This window comes from Balaenoptera acutorostrata, chromosome 1 (genome assembly GCF_949987535.1).
Source record: "Balaenoptera acutorostrata chromosome 1, mBalAcu1.1, whole genome shotgun sequence".
Lineage (NCBI taxonomy): Eukaryota > Metazoa > Chordata > Mammalia > Artiodactyla > Balaenopteridae > Balaenoptera > Balaenoptera acutorostrata.
The window spans coordinates 196,788,262-196,806,921 of record NC_080064.1 but is presented as its reverse complement, the minus strand read 5'-3'; the positions used below and the strand labels follow the sequence as shown (position 1 = coordinate 196,806,921).

The following is an 18,660-nucleotide window of genomic DNA, read 5'->3' as shown; positions in this document are numbered from 1 at the left end:
CCGAAAAACTCCAGACACGTAAAGGGATCAGACAGACATGGTGAAGGGAGGAAGCATGTCAGGGACAAGAGTTCTGGTCACTGCAGCTCTCACTCGGCCTTGGTGTGTATGGCAGGGCAGGGCAACTGTGGAGGGCTTGATGGAGGCAAAGTTCAAACACTCAGGCTCTGTCTCAAGGGGCCATCACTGCAAATGTGGTCATAAGAAAAAGGCATCTGTTTCAAAGACAAAGCTGGAAATCCACATTTTCTATGTGAAATCAGATTGGTACACCTTTGATTTTCTTGTTAAAAATTCAGAGGTGTCTGGGCTTCCCTGGTGGCGCAGTGGTTAAGAATCCGCCTGTCAATACAGGGGACATGGGTTCGATCCCTGGTCCAGGAAGATCCTCCATGCCATGGAGCAACTAAGCCTGTGCCACAACTACTGGGCCTGCGCTCTAGAGCCCGCGAGCCACAACTACTGAAGCCCACGTGCTACAAGTACTGAAGCCCTCGCGCCTAGAGCCTGTGCTCCGCGACAAGAGAAGCCACCGCAATGAGAAGCCTGCACACCGCAACAAAGAGTAGCCCCCGCTCGCCGCAACTAGAGAAAGCCCGCGTGCAGCAACAAAGACCCAACGTAGCCAAAAATAACTGATTTAAAATAATTTTTTTTTAAAGATATAATTAAAAAAAAATTCAGAAGGGTCAAGCAAACCGTGTCTACATGCGTTGGGCTGTGGTGCAAGGTGCTGCTCCAGGACCCGCCACCTCTAGGAGGCCGAGTCGGAAACTGGTTTGGACAGGAGGCCCGGAGCTCTGGAAGATGCTGGGCTTGGAAACAGAAGCCGGGCCCTCACTGGGGACTGACCGGATCAGACGTGGAGGGAAGGGGTGGGTGCAGTTTGGGAGAGACCACCAAGCCCGGATCAGCCTTCCCTCCTGCGCACTTTGGCTGAAGGGGGCAAGGGCGCGCCTCCATCAGCCATCAGAGGGGCTTTTGGTGGCTGGGCAGCGGCCTGCCTGCACCCTGAACCCCCCCACTCACACCCCCGCCCCAGTGGAGGGGGCTCACCCAGACCTCTCCCTGCCCAGTGGGAGCTGCCCTGGTCCCGCTGACTCGTCCCCTGGGGCCTCAGGCCCAGCAGAGAGGGTGAGGCTCCCCTTGCCCACCCCTCCCCCTGCTCTGTGGCCCAGACGTGCCCTGTCTGTGCCCTCGGCCAGAAGCTCTTTGGAGACTCCAGGATGACTCGGAGCCGAGGCCCTGCTTCCTCTCCTGACCGCATCCTGCAGCTCGCAGCGGGGGCAGGTGCAGGGGAGGCACTGCCCCGGGCCTCTGTTTTGGTTGCCAGAAGCTAGAACGGTCCAGACGGCCGCAGCCTGGTGAGTAGCTCTGCGAAACGCGGACAACTGACTTTGGGGCCAAGCCAGGGGGCTTCATTCCACTTCTTCTCGAGGGAAGGGAACCCCGACACTGGGGCCAGACAGGAGTCAGAGCTGCTTGGAGTGCAGGGCAGACCCATCCCCGGGGCTCAGGCTCAGGGCGGGAAAGGACCCACCGCCCAAGAGGCCAGCATCCTCCAGGCCGGCAGCTCTCGCTGGTTTCTCTCCAGAGTTTAGGGTCCCGCCCCGCACCCTCCCCGCCTGCCCTCTCTCTCCTCTTTCATTTTTCCTATGCCTTCTCTCTTCCTTCTCTGCTTCATCTCCAGCCCCTCCATCCCGGCCTGCGCACTGCCTGGACCAGGATCCCTGGGGCGCCACCCTCTCCCTGGCCCTGCTGCCCCCGCCGAGACCACCAGGGGGCGACAGTTCCCGGCAGAGCCTCCGGTCTCCGTGCGCCGGCGGGGGGACAGGGATGGAGAGCCAGCCGGGGCCTGGGGCTCTAATCCAGCAGGCTCTCTGCCTCGCTTCCCGCCCGCGAGCCCCCGGCCCCGCTTCCCCTGCGTCCGCCGTGGGACCATGTGTCCAGCCTGCCCCACCGCCCTGGCCTCTCTGGCCGGACCCCCTTTCCTTTCTGGAGACGCAAAGAGAACTGGGAACTTAAGAAAAGGTAGTGAATGGTATTAAACATAATACAAGTGCAGAGATAAAGCTAAATACCAGAATAAGGGGAGACAGGCATTTTGGGAGCTTTCCACCGTGGCAGAGACCAGCATCCAGACCAGAAGACACCCGGGTCCTGAGGGTGGGTCCAGAGGGCGGCTCTGCCCCAAGCTCCCCAACGGGAAGCGCGTCTGCTTGTCAGATGGCAAGTAGTGGTCACTGCCCACCTGGTCCCCACCCCTGTGGCCCCTGCGTGGGCGGGTGCGGTGGAGAATCCCAGGCCCCGGGAGCAGACCCGCCCGCAGGACCCCATGGTGCTGCCCCTGGCAAAGGCTGAGAACTGGGCAGCTGGGGGGGTGTGCCCTGCCCAGGGCTGGATTACCGCCAGTACTCCAGTAACCCCTGCCCTTTTCAAAGGCCTGGGCTGGAGGTGCCTCTGAAATAGCGCCGGACCCTCCCGGGGCCCTTGCATCACTTTACCTGGCAGGTGCGAGCGTGCAGAGTGGCTCAGGTTCATCATTTAGGAGAGATGTTAAAACACGTGCTTTGGAGTCAAACAGCCTCGGTTTCTTCCTCTGTAAAATGGTGGTGATGGGATCACGCGTGTGGCCTTGATGAGGGTAATGAAACTGCGCAGATAGAATGTACTCTGCACGGAGTAAGCTCCCAGAAGAAGGCAGTGATTTGTTAAAAGATGTTATTTCTACATTCCTCGTCTTAAAAAAAAAAGTTTTTCTTCTTTCTCACACTCAATTCTCAGGAAAAAATAATAATATTTCTGCACGATAATTGCATCTTTCATGTTCCAAACCTGCTACCGGTGACCAAGTTCCACTTCCTGTGGTTTAGCAGCTCCAGGCTTCAGAAGGCAAATCTCCTCCTGTGACCAGGCCGCCGGGCCTGCGGCCTTGGCACTGTTAACTGAAAACAAACTAGTGCCTCACACCTTTGGCGTCTCTTAAACTCCTCAGTGATGAGAATGGAAGGGAAGGGAGTGTTTTGAAGGGAAGTTGGTTTAAATTGAGGTCAGATGCTGTTGAAATGTTCCATAAACGCTGCTGCATGTGACCTTTCGGCACCTCCCTCAGAGCTCTGGTTCCAGCCACTCCTGCCCTCACCCTCTGTGACCTGGCGACTTAGGTCGATGCATTTCCACTGATTTGTTCATAAATGCACTCACCAAAGTGTTCTAGGTGCTCTGATCACTCTGTAGGGGGTGGGTGGGTTCTGTGGAGTGGCCGAGAGGTCCTAGGAGGAGCTCAGGCTTGCTGGGCACTTGTGACGGGACGGGCAGAAGGTCCCAGGCTGGAATCGGGGGGAGATGCCACCCGGTTTGTTCAAGAAACGTCAAAATTTCACTGTTGTCTTGGAGGCTGCAAAGTGGGTGATTTCCATATTCTTACCCACTGTTAAAAGCTGGGATTTCCAGCAGGAATAGGTAAGAAATTGAGAAGCAATTAAAATGCACCCACAGGGTAACAGGGAGGGGGGAGGTGAGAGGACAGAGGGACGTAAGCTTTACCATTTCTGTGTGAGCTTTTTGTTGTGAAAATGCATTCCCTGTGTATGTGCAATTTCTGTAATTAAAACAGAGTAAAACTTAATATGAAGACTTTCCAACATTAGTAAAAGCAGAGTCTAGTATAATGAACTCCCATTTATCCATCACCTAGACTTAGTAATTATCAATATTTCCCTGTATTTCCATAGTTTTTTTTTTCTTTAGTGAAATATTTTAAAGAAAAATCCCAGGCCTGGTAACCTATCACTTCTAAATGTTTCAGAACGCATCTCAGAGAAAAAAAAAACAAAAAACTGCACCTTTTTCTTATATAAACATGTGGCCGTTATCACAATAACTCCTTAATATTAATACCAAGTCCATTCAGAGTCCTCCAGTTGTCCCAACACTGTCTTTTAAAGTCAGTCTGTTTGTATCTGGATCCAGTAAGTCCTCCACGTTGCATTCTGCTCTTTTAATCTTGTGTGGGTCCCCTCCCCACCCTGATTCTTTTTTAATCATGTCAGTGACTTTTTGAAATCAGGTTAGTTGCCTTGTGAAATGACCTACATTCTGTGTTTCATCTGCTGCGTTTAACTTGCTCCTAACCCCACATTTCCTGCAACCTGGAAGTTATCAGCAAAGCCTTGATCGGGATTCTGGCTTCTGTTTTGGGTGAGAACACCTCACAGATGGTGTCGGACGCTCCAGCCCCCTCCTCTCCCAGAGGCAGGTAACCTCTGGTCGCTTCTCTTACCTGGAGGTTCCAGGTGACGGCGATCCTCCACCATCAGACTGTGTTTTCCCCTTGTCACTAGGAGATAATCTGTGAGGTGACATGTCCAGTCCCCATCAGCTCCCACCGAGTGGTTTTAGTATCTTTTTATCTAACAAACACCCATCACTGTGGCCTGAGTCAGTTATTGTACTGAGGCTGCAAAAGGAGATTTTCTATGTTTAATTATTTTTTTCTCTTAAAAAGCAATAAATTTCATATGATGTGAGCCGTTTCCTTCTTAGTGATCCATTTTCCCAATTCAGGTGTGACACAAGAAAACCCCCAGAAGACGTCCACACTGGTTTATTAGATTTTACAATAACCTCCCTATTTATACCACATGCTGGGGAGCCCTCGGCAGGCTCTGCTTACGTGTCTTTCCTGGTATAACGTCTGAGAGCACAGAGTATGTGTGGCTCTCTTGGTGCAGGACCCAGAGAAACAGGCTCTTACAAAAAGCATTTGTGAAGTGGCTGACACATGAATTTTACTTGCAGATTTGATGTCAGTCGTTTGTCTTTCTTTGGCCTCCTGTTGATGGGTTTGTTCATAGCAGCGGATGGCATGGTTGAGTTTGTGTGTATGTGGATGGTTTTGCCTTGACTTTAATTTTTAATTGATGGTTACATGCTTCTAGCCTTTGATGGGTGCATTTTATAAAATATTTAAAATATTTTTTAAAAGCAATAAACTAGATTAGTCTCTGGAGAACAGGCTGGGCCCCCAATCATGGGATTGTGGATTCTTTGGACTGACAGGGGCCAGAGAGGACCCCCTCACCCAAGCCCACCCAGTGCTGGGGTCTTGCCCGCAGCTGCCCGACTGTCCAGCACTGGTTACAGCGCTTCAGCAGAGTGGTGACTGTGGGTGAGGCTCTCAGCCCCTCTCACTGCAGGGAACGCTCTGGCCTCTGCAGGACGTTCCCAGGCCGGAGGGACCAAATGTCCTGGGTCTACTCATAGGCTTTCCCTGAAGGGTCCCTGTGATTAACTGACACCCTGGAAATCAGTGACGTACAAAAGCGGCTCAGTCACAAGACAGAATGCTGTGTGTGATTTTCAGTTTCAAGAAAAGAGATATAGGAAAAGAAAAATACAGCTTTACCCAAGTGACAGGGCCACGTGGCTTTATTTCCTTCTTTGATGCCAGTGAGGCTACCATCCCCATCTTTTTTTGTGTCGCGGATGGAGACTCAAGTTACCAGGCTTGTCCTGGAGGCGAGCTGGGAGTCTTTTTAATTTCTGTAGTCCTGTGGTCTTGCACACTGACTGGCACATAGTAAACTCAAAATGAAAATGAGTTGAATCAGTGATTTTGAGAAGAGAAATCCAAAATGATGGTATGACTCAATTCCATTTAACGAATGTCTCTCTTGGGTTTTTTACTCCCAATAGTTACAGCAAACATGCAATGCTTAATATGTGTCAGATAGTCCAGAGCGCTTCACATATTAACACATCTAACTCTTTCACATTCCCTTTGTGGTAAAAAGCATTATTCCCATTTTAGGATGAGGATTTTGAGGTGAATAACGACGACAGGGAGGAGGTGGCTGAGAGCTGCTGGTGTGTTTCACAATCAGCACCTGGGGTCTAAAATAATCCTGGTAATTCTGACAAAAACTTGGTTACATAGTTGTTGTGCTACATTTCAAAGTGCTTTGTTCCCAAAGCTGCTGCTACTGGAGAAGGTGAGGCGGTTTCCAGAGGCGCTGGGAGCCCCGAGGAGGGCCGGGTGGCAGGGGGTTTGGGACCCACGTTCAAACCAGCCCTGAGCCAGGAGGCGTAGGTGATCACCGCACACACTGACCAGAGCGGGAAAAAAAGCAGAGCACCTTGTGATTTCAGTAACATGACATGGGACCATGACAGGAGAAGGGCTGGGGGGAGAAGGTCAGAAAATGGAAATGAGTACAGTTAGGCTGCAGGACCCTGAGCTATTCTACTGTGAATGGGACCTTGTCTCTATAGTGATCACAGTGTTAGAAAATGAGGCCTGAGAAGGTTTGAGGCAGTAGCTTCTATAAAAACCGAAACTTTGTTTGAAAAGATAGAAAGAACTGGGCGAACCTGGGACCCTACCCGGTGCTGTGACTTTGTGGGCACGGGATCTGGTGTACGGACAGCCCGGGCGTGAGCGGCTTGTTTTAGGGTATCTGCGTGGCAGGGGATCAGAGGGGAAAGGGAGAGTGTGCACACCCGAAGACAGTCATTTTCAGAGCAGGGCGAGCTAGATTAATCCCCCCTCGTCTAGCACCTCTTCCTGGGCGAACCACAGCCTCCCAGACGCTGCAGCTGCTTCAGCTGCTTCGCGGGCCGGTGCCTGAGGCTTCTGCCCAGCAAAGCCCAGCACCTTCCACCCCGCCTGTGGGGTTACCCAGGCAGCCCTGGGGGTGGGCTTTAGCACTGCTTCTCCCAGTCCTGACCCCGACCCCAGCATGCCTGGGAAGAGCCCCCTTCCCCCTCTTAATCGGATGCCCAAACTTCATCTCCTGAGGGGACCCTGGTTGTATTAGTTTGGGTTCTTCAGAGAAACAGAATATATATAAAGACGTTTATTCTAAGAAATTGGCCCAGCCTTCCCTGGCAGTCCGGTGGTTAAGACTCCGTGCTCCCGATGCAGGGGGCACGGGTTTGACCCCCTGGTCAGGGAACTAAGATCCCCCGTGCTCATCACGGCCAGCCCCCCCCCCCAAAAAAAATAAACACAACAAAACAAAGAGACTGGCCCTCATGGTTATGGAGGTTGAGAGGTCCCAGATCTGCACTAGGCAAGCTGGAGGCCCCGGAGAGCCGACGTTGGGGGTCCCAGTGCCAGGCTGGGCCCGAAGGGAGGAGAAGCCTGACGTCCCAGCTCAGCTGGTCGGTGGAGAGTGGGTTCTCTCTGACTCTGCCTTTGTGCTCTAGTCAGGCCTTGAGTGGAAGCATGAGGCTGCCCCTGTGATGGAGGGCCGTCCGCTCTACTCAGTGTCTGATTCAAATGTTAATCTCATCCCAAAACACCCAGAATGATATCTGACCGAGCACCCAGGCTCCTGGTGGCCCAGTCAAGCTGACACATGAAGTTAAGCATCACCCTGATCTTTTGAGAACAGAAGCAGGGCCAGTGATGGTGGCCTCCACCCCAGGGCACCCTTCGGTTTAGTGCTAATTGGTGAGAAACAGGGTAAGCCAGGCACTAGCAAACTAGAGGAGGTGGAGGATGGCTTGAGCTGTGGACCAGGATGTGGGCTTTTCTAAGTCCTGCCCTGTGCGTGACCTTGGCAAGTCAACAAACCTTGGTGTTTGAGTTCCCATGTATAAAATGGGGGTAATAACACAAGTCCTTAAGGCAAGTTACATGAACTCTCCAAGGCTCAATTTTTTCGTCTGGTGAACAGGGAGAATAACATACATGCCATAAAGTTGTTGTGAGGATTAATAAGATAGTAGATATAAAACCCTTAGGTCAGCACCTCTCACATAGTATGTGCTCAATAAATATTAGCCATTATTTTAACACCTACTTCAGAGCTATATTGTAATAATATGTTGTATAAAAAAGGTCTTTGAAATCACATAATAAGATGGTAATATTGTATTCTTTTAAACTTGGGCAGATACCAAATTGGAAAATATTTTTTTACGATAATAACGCCTGGTGTTTGTTCAGGGTGTGGTGAACGGGCACCCGCATACCTCCAGAGAGAATGTAAATTTTTCAACATTTTTGGCACAGTGTACCAAAGTCTTAAATTGTTCATCATCTCTGATGAATAATTTCACTTCTAGGAGTTTGTCCTGAACAAAGACTCAGAAATGAATATAAAGATTTTTGTCCAAGGATGTTCATCACAGAATTACGTATAAGAATGAAAACTTGAAAAAAAGTTTAGGGGCTTAGTTAAATAAATGCGGTGACATTTCATATAACGATGTAATGTAACCTTAAAAAGATGTTTAGAATAATATTTAACGACCTGATAAAATATGGCATTTTGCAAGTGAAGGAAGCAGGCCACAAAATAACATATATAACGTGTATTCAACAAACTGTTACTGAATGCCAAGTTTGTGCCAGGCACTGGGTACACACTTGGGAACACCACAGACTCAGTGTTTGGTCTCATACAGATTGACCCCAATTTACTTGTTTGTTTATTTATTTTAATTGGATTTACTTGATTTACTTACTTATTTATTTTTGGCCGTGTGGCAGGCAGGATCTTAGTCCCCTGACCAGGGATTGACCCCGTGCCCCCTGCAGTGGAAGTGCAGAGTCTTAACCATTGGACCGCCAGGGAAGACCCCAATTTAGCTGGGAAACAATGTACATGTGTATTATTATATACACAGGAAAAGAAGGTATCTCTTCACGGTGGAATAATGGATGTTTTCCATATTTTTCCTTTATATTTTCCTGTAATTTCCTTTTTAAAAAAAAACAAAGAACCGGCATTACTTAAACAATCAGTGGGGCGGGGAAACTTACAATTTGTAAGAGAGAGCCTGGGCCTGGGCATCCCTGGGCGTGAGCTGGGTGTCACACGGGAGGGGGTGGCAGGGTCCAGAGAAGTCGGGAGGGAGAGACAGAGGCTTAAGCTGCACTGTTGCTGATCTGCGACCCTGACCAGGCTGCTTCCAAGCCCAGCCCCATCATCAATAAAATGAACGGATCATTCCTGCCGGCCCCGGGGTCACGAGGACCAAGGAAAGCATGTCTATGTGCCTTTTACAAACGTGTGCTGTGCTGCAGAGATGCAAGTGGTCGCTCTTACCTTAAGCAGGTGACTTCCTGGGTCTGGTCCTCCCTGCCCTCTTGGAATGAGCAAAACGGACCTCCAGCTCTGCAGGCCTGTGGTGGACGTACACAGGGATCTCACACAGCGCCCACTCTCACGAGAGATGCAATGGCACGCTCAGCAAACACTCTGGTGACAATAGGAGGAGAGTGGTTTCACCTCCTCGCTTCCTCCTTCCCTCCCGCGAACCCAGCATCCCTGCCCTTTGGCTCCCGGGTCTTTCCATCCTTTGCCCCACTGGACTGGGCGGGGGTCTTGATGGGCGTGGGGGAGGTGAGTAGCTTCCTGCAGGCCACCCAGCCAAGGCAGGGCAGCATTTAGACCCCATGGGCTCTGACAAACGAGATGTCCTCACCATGTCCAGAGTGACGCTGGGGCTGAGTCATCTCACCAAGCGTGGCCTCACCCGCTCTGCCATTCCCATGAACTCCCCAGATCACTCACCCAGGGGCCTGGGTGACAACACGGTGCCCTGAGAAAGGGCCCAAGGAAGCCCAGAATTAGTCACAAGTTCAAATCAGAGTCACACAGGCCGATGTGCCCAGCCTTTGCCCAGATGTTGACCTTTAAAAAACCCAGAGCAGCTCCACCCCGTCCTCCTCTTCAGGCCACAGACTCGGGCAAGGGGGGGGGGGGTGCAGCCACGGAAGGGGAGGGGCAAGGGCAGCCGGGCCTGGACCGAGCTACTCCTGAGGGTGGGGCTCCTGTGATTTCTCCTGTATGGCTGAGCCCCTTTGCTGTGCACCTGAAACTATCACAACGTCGTTAATCGGCTATACTCCAATACAAAATGGTTTAAAAAAAAGAACGTGATTTCCCTTGATCTGTGAGGCACCTGAGCAAAATAGATAGAACCATCTCCATCCTTCAGATGAAGAACGAGAGGCTGGAGGGAGCTGGCAGAGATGCCCAAGGCAGGCCCCGCCGGGACTGAGCCAGGTCAGGACCGGCTCTGTCTTTAGCTCCAGCGCTGGGGCACTGGGACTGCTCTTTGTTCACTGACCTTAAAAGAAGCTCGCAGAAAATACCACTCCCTCACTCCTACAGCCCTTTCCTGTGTGTCCTTTTTGTAGATCGTAATACCACGCAACAGACCCCGCTTTTACCCTTCACGTTATTTCTTATCATTTCGGATGAAGACGGGGTCCCGATGATCATTCCCTCCACGGGGGGTTCATGCGTGTCCCCTTCCCCACCAGGCACTGGGGACACAGCCTCAAACCAAACAGACATACTCCCTTGGCTTATGGAGCTCGCGTTCTCAAGGGAGAGACAACAAAAACAGAGAGAGACCGGACGGCTTCCCGTTAGTTGAGAAGAGAGACGCCTATGGTGCTTAACTGGAGGTAGAGAAAGAAAAGCACAAAAGGTGTTTTTTACCCAAAGGACTCTGGGGTTCCTAATGTTTTGCTTCAACAACACCAAGGTTAACAATTATTTTATATCTTCCAGCCTTGAAGTGTGTGGGTGTTTATTTAACACAAGCAATTCTGTTACCCCTTTTTTCTTTTCACTTATCAGCATTTTCCAATGTCCCAGCAGCGGGAGGGAAATGCTGAGTTTTGATAACTACTGTGCCGGGGGGAGATGGAGAAGTTTTCTGTCTGTCTGTCTGTCTTCAGAGAACTCAGTTCATCAGCAAGTCGGGAGAAGCAAGGTGACAGGGGTCCAGGTAGGGGCTCCGTCAGAACAGCCCAGAAAAGCGCTTCTGCTGTAAGCTGAGGCCTCATCGTATGAAACGGTCATCTCTTGCCTCGGAGGGCGATGAGGTGAGGACGGGAGGAGCCCCGATGTACCGAGGGCTTCAAGTTAAAGTGTCTGGACTCGGTCCTGCCAGCCCGGCGGCCCCACAGGCTGCAAGGCCTGCCCCCCTCGGGTGCGTGGGGAGGACGTGCCCAGGTGCGCTCCTCCCAGCTTGACCTCCCAGGGCCGCTGACAGGCGGCTTCGAACTGCTCTCACCCATCAGCCCCAAAGACTGGACTCCATGCCTGCCCGGGGGTCTGGCTGAGAGGCGGGCTCTCAGAGAGAAATTCTGAGCTCCTTTCCGCAACGACTGACGCTTCTTCAGGCCAAATCCTCTTAAAAGTAGAAACACTGAAATTTCCACCTCTCCAGAAACCTCAAACGATGTCACAGAGTCAGAAAATGGAGACCCTCAACATTTGTACTGGATGGTCTCAAAAGGGGTAGGAAAAAAAGCCCTGGGCTGATCTGAGAATCACAATGACACATTTCCTCTTTGAAGTGACACCTGGCTGGCAGATGACCTTAAATCTTTTATTTTTTTTTTCTCTCTCTCTCTCTCTGAAACCTTCAAAATGTGAAGCATCCTTTAAAATAATGAGAATAAAAAGATATGCTGCCCTCCTGTGGGACTGCTGTGCCCACGGTGGGATCAACTCTCTCGGTCCCTGACTTCACTTCAAATCCCGATCACTTTGAGGTCAACCTCAACTCCTGGGTTGAGTTTTGTCTGACCCAGTGTTCCATTCGCCTCTGCTCAACTAAAGACAGACACAGCTGTCAGGCGAGGGCAGCGACAGTGTTTATTGAGAAAGGGGAACTCACACCGGAGGGCCTGGTGTCCGGGCTGGGGGATAGAGAATCCAAACACCTGATGAGAGATGCCGGAACCCTCTGTCCAGAGGGAAGGTCCAGGATAACTTCCAGGGTGAGTCCTGCCGCTTGTTGGGAGTGGGGAGAAGATACAGAACCGGGGCAGGCCCGGGCTTCTGTTGAAACTGTCAGGAGGAATGGCTGGGTGACCCGACAGCAGGGCTGGTTCCCACGCTTTGGCGAGCTTTGAAAATGAAGATCTGAACTGATGGTGACTAATGATTCAGCAAACTCTGCCACCAAGACCGCTGAGTATAAAGGGCTGTCGGTTTCATAGTCTGTAGGATTTTTTGGAAAGTGAGGGGCCAGAGGGTCTGGCTTGGAGGAGGTATTTCTCAGAAGGCAATGGCGATTGTAGGGACCAAAGGTAACAGAGCCCAAGACAAGAGTGGCTTTTGGGGGGCTCTGGCCTGTGCTCCTACCCACGGGGCAGAGCAGGGAGGCCCACTTCCCCTTCCGCTACTTGGCGGACGCTGCGGTGTCCGGGCTGCTGTCGGCTCCATCTCGCAGGACCGTTCTTGGGCTGGAGACAAAGAGCCCAGGTGCCCACGGGGCAGAGCAGGAGAAGAGCTGGTCTCAGCGGCCTGGCGTGGGGGGAGTTCGAAACGCTGAGGATCTGGGAAAGCTCGTGAAGGAGACCCGGGGGGTCTAGGCGGTGCCGTTGGAGCCGCTCTCCGCGCTCGGGAAGGCAGGGCCGGGGAAGGCAGGGCCGGGGAAGGCAGGTAGGGGGTTGGGGGCGGCCCGCCTCGCTATGCCTCCCTCCCCTCTCCGCGCGCCGCTGCCGCGCGCTCCTCCGGGCCGGCCAGCTATGGGCCCACGGCCGAGGAGGCGTTCGTCGTCTGGGCTCGGCCCGCAGTGCGGGCCGGGCTCCGGAACGGGGAGCCGTAGTCCTGGGAGAGCGAGGACGCCGAGCTGCCCCCGCGCGCCGCGCGCTCCGAGCGCCAGCAGGCCCCGCGCCGCCGCAGCTGCGCGCGGAACGAGCGGTCGAGCAGCAGGTAGATGAGCGGGTTGGCGCAGCTGTTGACGAAGGCCAGGCAGGTGGCGACCGAGAGGCCCCAGCGCAGCGCCAGCAGCAGGCGGCAGGGCAGCGGCAGCGCGCGCAGGCTCGCCAGGTGGAAGACGGCGCGCAGCGCGCAGAAGGGCAGCCAGGAGCCCACGAAGGCGCCCTCGACGGCGAAGATGATGCGCAGCGAGCGGCTCCGGGCGCGGCCCAGGTGCGCCGGCCCGCGCAGGCGGCGCGACACGCGGCAGTAGCAGACGACGGTGACGGCCAGGGGCAGCGCCAGCGTCAGCAGCAGCAGCAGCAGGCTCAGGCCCTGGAAGGCGTCGGACGGCTCCTCGGCGCACTGGCTGCCGCGGCCCCCGGGGAGCGGCCGCAGGCGGCGGAAGGCCAGCGAGGGCAGGCCGGCCGCCAGCGCCGCGGCCCACACGCCCCCGCACGCGGCCACCGCGCAGCGCCGGGTGCGGCGGGCGCGCGCGGCCAGCGGGCGGCCCACGGCCAGGTAGCGGTCCACGCTGAGGCCGGCGAGCAGCAGGGCGCCCGCGCAGCGCGTTCCGGCCATGGCGAAGCTGCTGAGCTTGCACAGGCCCTCGCCGAAGGGCCAGAGGCCGCCCCGCGCCGCCGCCGCGGCCCACAGCGGCAGCGTGAGCACGAAGCCCAGGTCGGCGGCCGCCAGGTGCTGCACGAAGGTGTCCACGAGCCGCCGTGGGCCGCGCCGCCCGACCAGCAGCCACAGCACGAAGGCGTTGCCCGGCAGGCCCACGGCGAAGGCCGCCAGGTAGAGCGCGGGGATGTAAGCGTAGCCGTAGGGCAGGTCCCGGGCCTCGCACAGCTCCTGCTCCAGCTCCAGCTCCTCCGGGGCGCCCGACCCTGAGTAGTCCCAGGACGCCGTCCCCGGGCTGGGGCTCCAGGGCTCGGTGGGCCGCATGGCCGGCGAGGCCCGGGCGGACGCGGCGTCGAGAGGGAGGGTGGCTCTTCACGGCCGGTGCCCAGCACCTCCCTTCCTGTCACCCCCGGGCCGAAGCGACTGGGTGGGCAGGAAGGGGTGGGGGAGGAGGAGGGGGGGGGAGGAGGGGAGGGGGAGGGGAGGAGGGGGGAGGAGGAGGAAGGGGTAGGAGGAGGAAGAGGGGAGGGGAGGGGAGGAGGGGGGTAGGAGGAAGAGGGGAGGGGAGGGGAGGGGAGGGGAGGGGCGAGGGGCAGGCTCCTGGGGTGGAGACGGTGGCCAACGATTTGGGGCGGGGAGGGGCTTCCCAGCTGGATCCTTGAAGGAAAAGTGCCCAGGGCTGGGACACCGCCCTGCCTCCCTTGGGAGCGTGGCCTGTCCCTCTTCATAAGTCGCTCGGTTTCTTTGTTCATGAGCCAAGAACGGCAACCGTCTCAGGGGTCTGGTGGCCGGTTGAAGAGGCGCTCAGAGCCCCAGGCGGTCCTCACCCCCGCTTGGCCCCTGCTCCCCGCTGCTGTCTGTCTCTGTGAGGAGACAGGACCAGGGGTGAGGATTTTATCTGGGGAGGAGCCTCCCGCCGCGGTTCCCCTGCCTTCTAGGAAAGAGGGGTTCTGTCATCTGTGCACAGCGGGCATGTTGCGGGGAGCCTGCCCTTGGGGGGCCTACCTACTATCAGGGACTGGCCACCAGGCCCTCAAATGGTGTTAGCTCCCTGAGATGCTGGGCTGCGTGCCTTAGCCCAAAGAGTGGCTTTTGTGACCAACTCAGGTTCTCAGGGAGCCACAAGGGAGGGTTTGACCCTGGAGAGGGAGGGTCAGACTGTCCAGATGAAAGGAGCAGAGCCTGGAATCCAAATCCCAGCTCTTCCCCATCTTCCTGCATCGGCAAAACCTACCTGTTAAGCCAGACACAGATGTAAATTCAGTACGAAAGATGACACGAGATGGTACCTGACTCAGCAGCAGATTCGTTGTCCTAAATCAGGAGTCAGGAGCTTAGAAGGAGGGTGAGATCCCTCGTGGACTGAGAGGGGTGGGGAAGGATACACGGAGAAGGGTGGGCATGAAGCCTGGCCTTGAAGGAGGCGGTGGGGCCAGGGAGAGGATGGGGAAGGATGCGTGGGGATGCTGGACGACTCCAGTTAGGACCCAACTCTTCTTAGCAGACTTCCTCCCATGAGCTGCTGTGTAGCAACTGATGTGACAGTGTGTGTGTCCCCCCAGAGCCCCCGCCCCATCGTCACCAGGAATGAATGAACTGTTGGGCCATCTGGTGTTAAAAATTTGAGGTGGATTATTTATCCATTTTATAGCATACCGTCCCGTTACAGCGAGCTCCTCCATGTGCAAGGCCCTGTTTGGGTGTCGCAGAGATGCCGTTCTTGACCTTGGAGGGTCACTGATTAGGAGGCATGGGAGACAGATCCATGTGCAGGACGTGCAGTGGCCAGCGTGCTAGAGGTCAGATGGCCTGGAGTGAATGTTAACAAAGTCCCCCTGGAGCTCAGACGAGGGAACAGCTGCCTCTGATGGGAAGAGTAAGTCAGAAATCTTTCCCGGCACCTGAGGTCAGTTCCAGAAAGGAGCTGAAAGGTGAATTCTTCGAGCAGCAGAGCCCAGGCGGGAGGAGGGTGGCAGGAGGGGACGCAGGAGAGGCAGCAGGGGACTTGGATGTCACCAGTAGGAGCCACTGGACATGTTGAGGAGGGCAGTCCCCCATCTGCTTTGCACAGGTCAGTGCAGAACTGTGGACTGGACGGGGAGAAGCTCCAGCCGGGGGACCCCACCGTGGGCTGTTGTCATTGTTTGTGTTGGGGAGAGGGAGGGTCGGACATAGGGAACTGGAGGAGGGGACAGAAAGGAGAGGATCCGTTCAAGAGAATTGTGGCATCGAGGGCCTCAGCGCAGAGGAGTCGACTGGGCCTGGATGGCCAGTGGGGAGCGCCACGGGCGCTGCCCGTCCACTGAGGTCGGGCCCACGGAGAGGCTCGTGTGTGCATTCCGTTTCATGTTGATTTGAGGTGGGGTGATGGAATAATTCTTGATCCACAGCAGGCACTTCTGAGAGTGAAAGAAGCATCATCACAATCAACCTGGGCCATCAACCTGGCCCATTCTGCGCAAACTGGGACATGAGGTCACCCTAGCTGTGGCCCCTCTGGTCCATGGAGATCCCCAGGGGTGGCAAAGCCTAAGGAGGAGTGGGCGCGCGTGTCCACGCCGTTCCGGTCAGGAATTTCTCTCCTGGGCCAGTTACAAGACGGGAAAGGCAGGCAAGAGAAGAGGCCGGGGAATGGATGGCTCTGGCCCAGCCCTCCACGGCATCCCAGCCTCCAAGCCTGGGTTTCTCCTGAAGACGCACATACAGCGTGGGCACCTGAGGGGCCGCGGGAGACGTGGAGCCGTTTTTCTGATGTTTGATCACGTGGTTGCTGGCGAGGGATGCTCTCGTCCTGGGGGGCCTGGGGGCCACAGCCTCCTTCCCCCGAAGGCCAGCCGAGGTGGTGCTGCCTTGCGTGAGCCTGGGACAGTCAGGGACAGGCCCAGGGCTGCCCGGGCACCTCTCAGCCTGGGGCATAGAAGGGGCGTGATTCTGAAAGCTCGAGATGAACGGCCGGAAGCCTCCAGGTGAAAGAGAATAGGGCAAGGGGACCAAGAGGGCCATGGAGGCAGGGGGTGGAGGGGAGGCAGAGTGGGTTGTTTATTAAAAACACAGAGATTCTTGTTTCCTGGGCTGTGGCCTTGTGGTCCCGAGCACATGGTGGGTTCTCTCTGCCAGGGCCTGGGCGTTGAGCCTTTCCGCATGTCTCTTGGTGGCAGGAAGCAGCTCGGGCCAGAGCTGGGGACGCCGCTCTGGGCCTGGCCTGCCACGTGTCCAGCTTGGCTTCAGTGACTAAGGCCACCTCCATGACACTGGTCTCTCCTCCCCCCCCCCCCTCAGGGGACCCCCCGCAGGGTTAGAAACAGTCCATTGATGGAAACTCATCACGGTCAGCTGAGAATCCCGGCCACTGCTGATGGGTGTCAACACAGCGGAGAGGAAATGGTCCTCCCTCTCTCCATCCCACCCGGAGGCCTTCCTACGCCAACGGGCCCTCCTCCCTCTGGACGGCTGGAGCCCGGGTGGCCTGATTACCTGGGTCAGCCTCACCCTGCCCGTGGGATTATCACCTCCTGGGGTGAGGGAGGCTCCCCATCACCGCGAATGGTACAAGCCTGAGATCAGAGGAGATACTTAATAAGTAAACATCCAATGCTTTGAACTAGATGGCTTCCAGAAGTATTTTTATTTTATTTCTGGCCCTTTATGGGCTGTATATTTAAGCTCTTACCACTCTCCCCCTCAATGTTAATTTTTCTGTACAAATAATCATCTTAACTCTTTTGGAAAAATTTTGAGAATTATCTTGCCTTTTTCATCATAAAAACCACAGTCACGTCGCAGAACGTGTAATAAGAAAAGGCGTCCCAGCCCTCGTGAAGCATGACATGGTGGTGAATTTCTTTCCTACCAGTGAAAGACGTTTTCAAAAGTGGAGAATTCGTCTGTAATCCCATTATTCTTGGGTTTTCTATTTTGTCAACATTCCATTTCAGATGTTCTCCACGTACATATATTTTACACAACTGTTTCAGAGGCATGTATGTAATCAGAATGTGCCCTGTTCTATAGTCTGCTTTTCTCAATTCATGCAAATTCACGTTTTTCTATGTTGCTGAATTTTCTAATCCCTTAATTTTGGACATTTAGGTTGTTTGCAGTAATTTTTGCTGTTATAGAGATTTGTAATGAATAACTGCACTTAACGGCTTTTTTCTTCTTTCACACTGTTTTCAGGGTATAAATGCCCTCGTGAAGGTCAAAGGCTATGAGCATTTTCTTGGCTTGATACAAATGCTTGCAGTGATCAGTAATTATCTGGCATTGTAGGAGGGTACGGGTTCAGTGCAATCTTGTTAGAGATATTCATCAGTAAAATATATTTTTCCACTTTAATAGGTAATGAGGTCAAATGGTACCTCATTTTAATCTACATTTCTTTGAAAACAGTAAGACTGAAAATCTTTCTAGATGTAATTCCTCTTATGTGAACTGCCTAATTACGTCTTTCAGACATTTATCTATTATAATCTTTTGTATTTCTTATTAATGTGTACGAACTATTTATTTAGGATAAACCATTGTCCCATTTGGTTCAAATATTTTTCCAGACCTTTTTCTTAGCGATTTTTAATTTTTTGTTTTACATTTCCATAGTCATTTGTTGCTTTTAGCAGTTTCAGAGTTTAGAATGCTATTTTCTCTTTGATGATGTAGAAACATTCAATTCTATTCTTGTTAAAATTTTGTATCTTTTTTAATCCACCTAGAAGTGTAATTTTTTTTTTTTTTTTTTAGATTTCTGTCGAACTTTCCCAACACCATTAAATTAAAAATATTTTTTAAAACCCTGCTGTGTTGTGATGTCAAGTTCATTATGTACACGCCTCACACGCTGTGTCCGAGTGTCTGCTTCTGGCCGGTGAGCAGACAGGTCAGATTGTTACTGACCTGAGTTTGGCTCCCATGTCCGTTTTATAACTTGACGGTTGTGTGCAGCTGGGCTCCAGTTCCCGTGTCTTAGAGCGGGCGGGAGGGGGTCTCCCTGAGCGGGTGAGGATCCCATTAGAGTCCTGGGGAAGGCCCCCCTCCAGCAGGGTCTGAGCAGGGGGGTCATGGGCTCCCCCCTCCCCCGGAGCTGCCAGGCTCAGCTTCTCCCAGCCCCAGCCCCTCTTTGCTTTCTGTGCACACAGTGGGTGGTGGGTAATGATTTGGAATTGCTCTGGGAACCTGCCAAGGGATCATCCCCATCTGGGGGCTTCTAGACTCGACCACCACAGGTCCCTGGGCCTGGGCTCATGGGTGGTGAACTCCACGGAGTGAGGGGGGCTTCTGCTGCAGATGCCGACAGGGCTGAGGCACAGACAGGTGGCATCTCGCCAGTTCTGCGGTCGACGGGTTAACGGCTCGTGTGTGT

At 54.0% G+C, this 18,660-nt stretch overlaps 1 protein-coding gene across 1 annotated transcript; it reads right to left on the bottom strand.

The window, feature by feature from the left end:
• Nucleotides 1-12,506: 12,506 nt before the first annotated feature.
• On the bottom strand, nt 12,507-13,628 carry GPR25 (G protein-coupled receptor 25). The gene has a single exon (XM_057533441.1). The coding sequence runs from the start codon at nt 13,626-13,628 to the stop codon at nt 12,507-12,509; it is 1,122 nt and encodes a 373-aa protein (XP_057389424.1).
• Between the last annotated feature and the right edge of the window lie 5,032 nt (nt 13,629-18,660).

Coding starts and splice junctions, on each gene's coding strand:
- GPR25 (XM_057533441.1), bottom strand. CDS start 13,628: ATGCGGCCCACCGAGCCCTGGAGCCCCAGCCCGGGGACGGCGTCCTGG.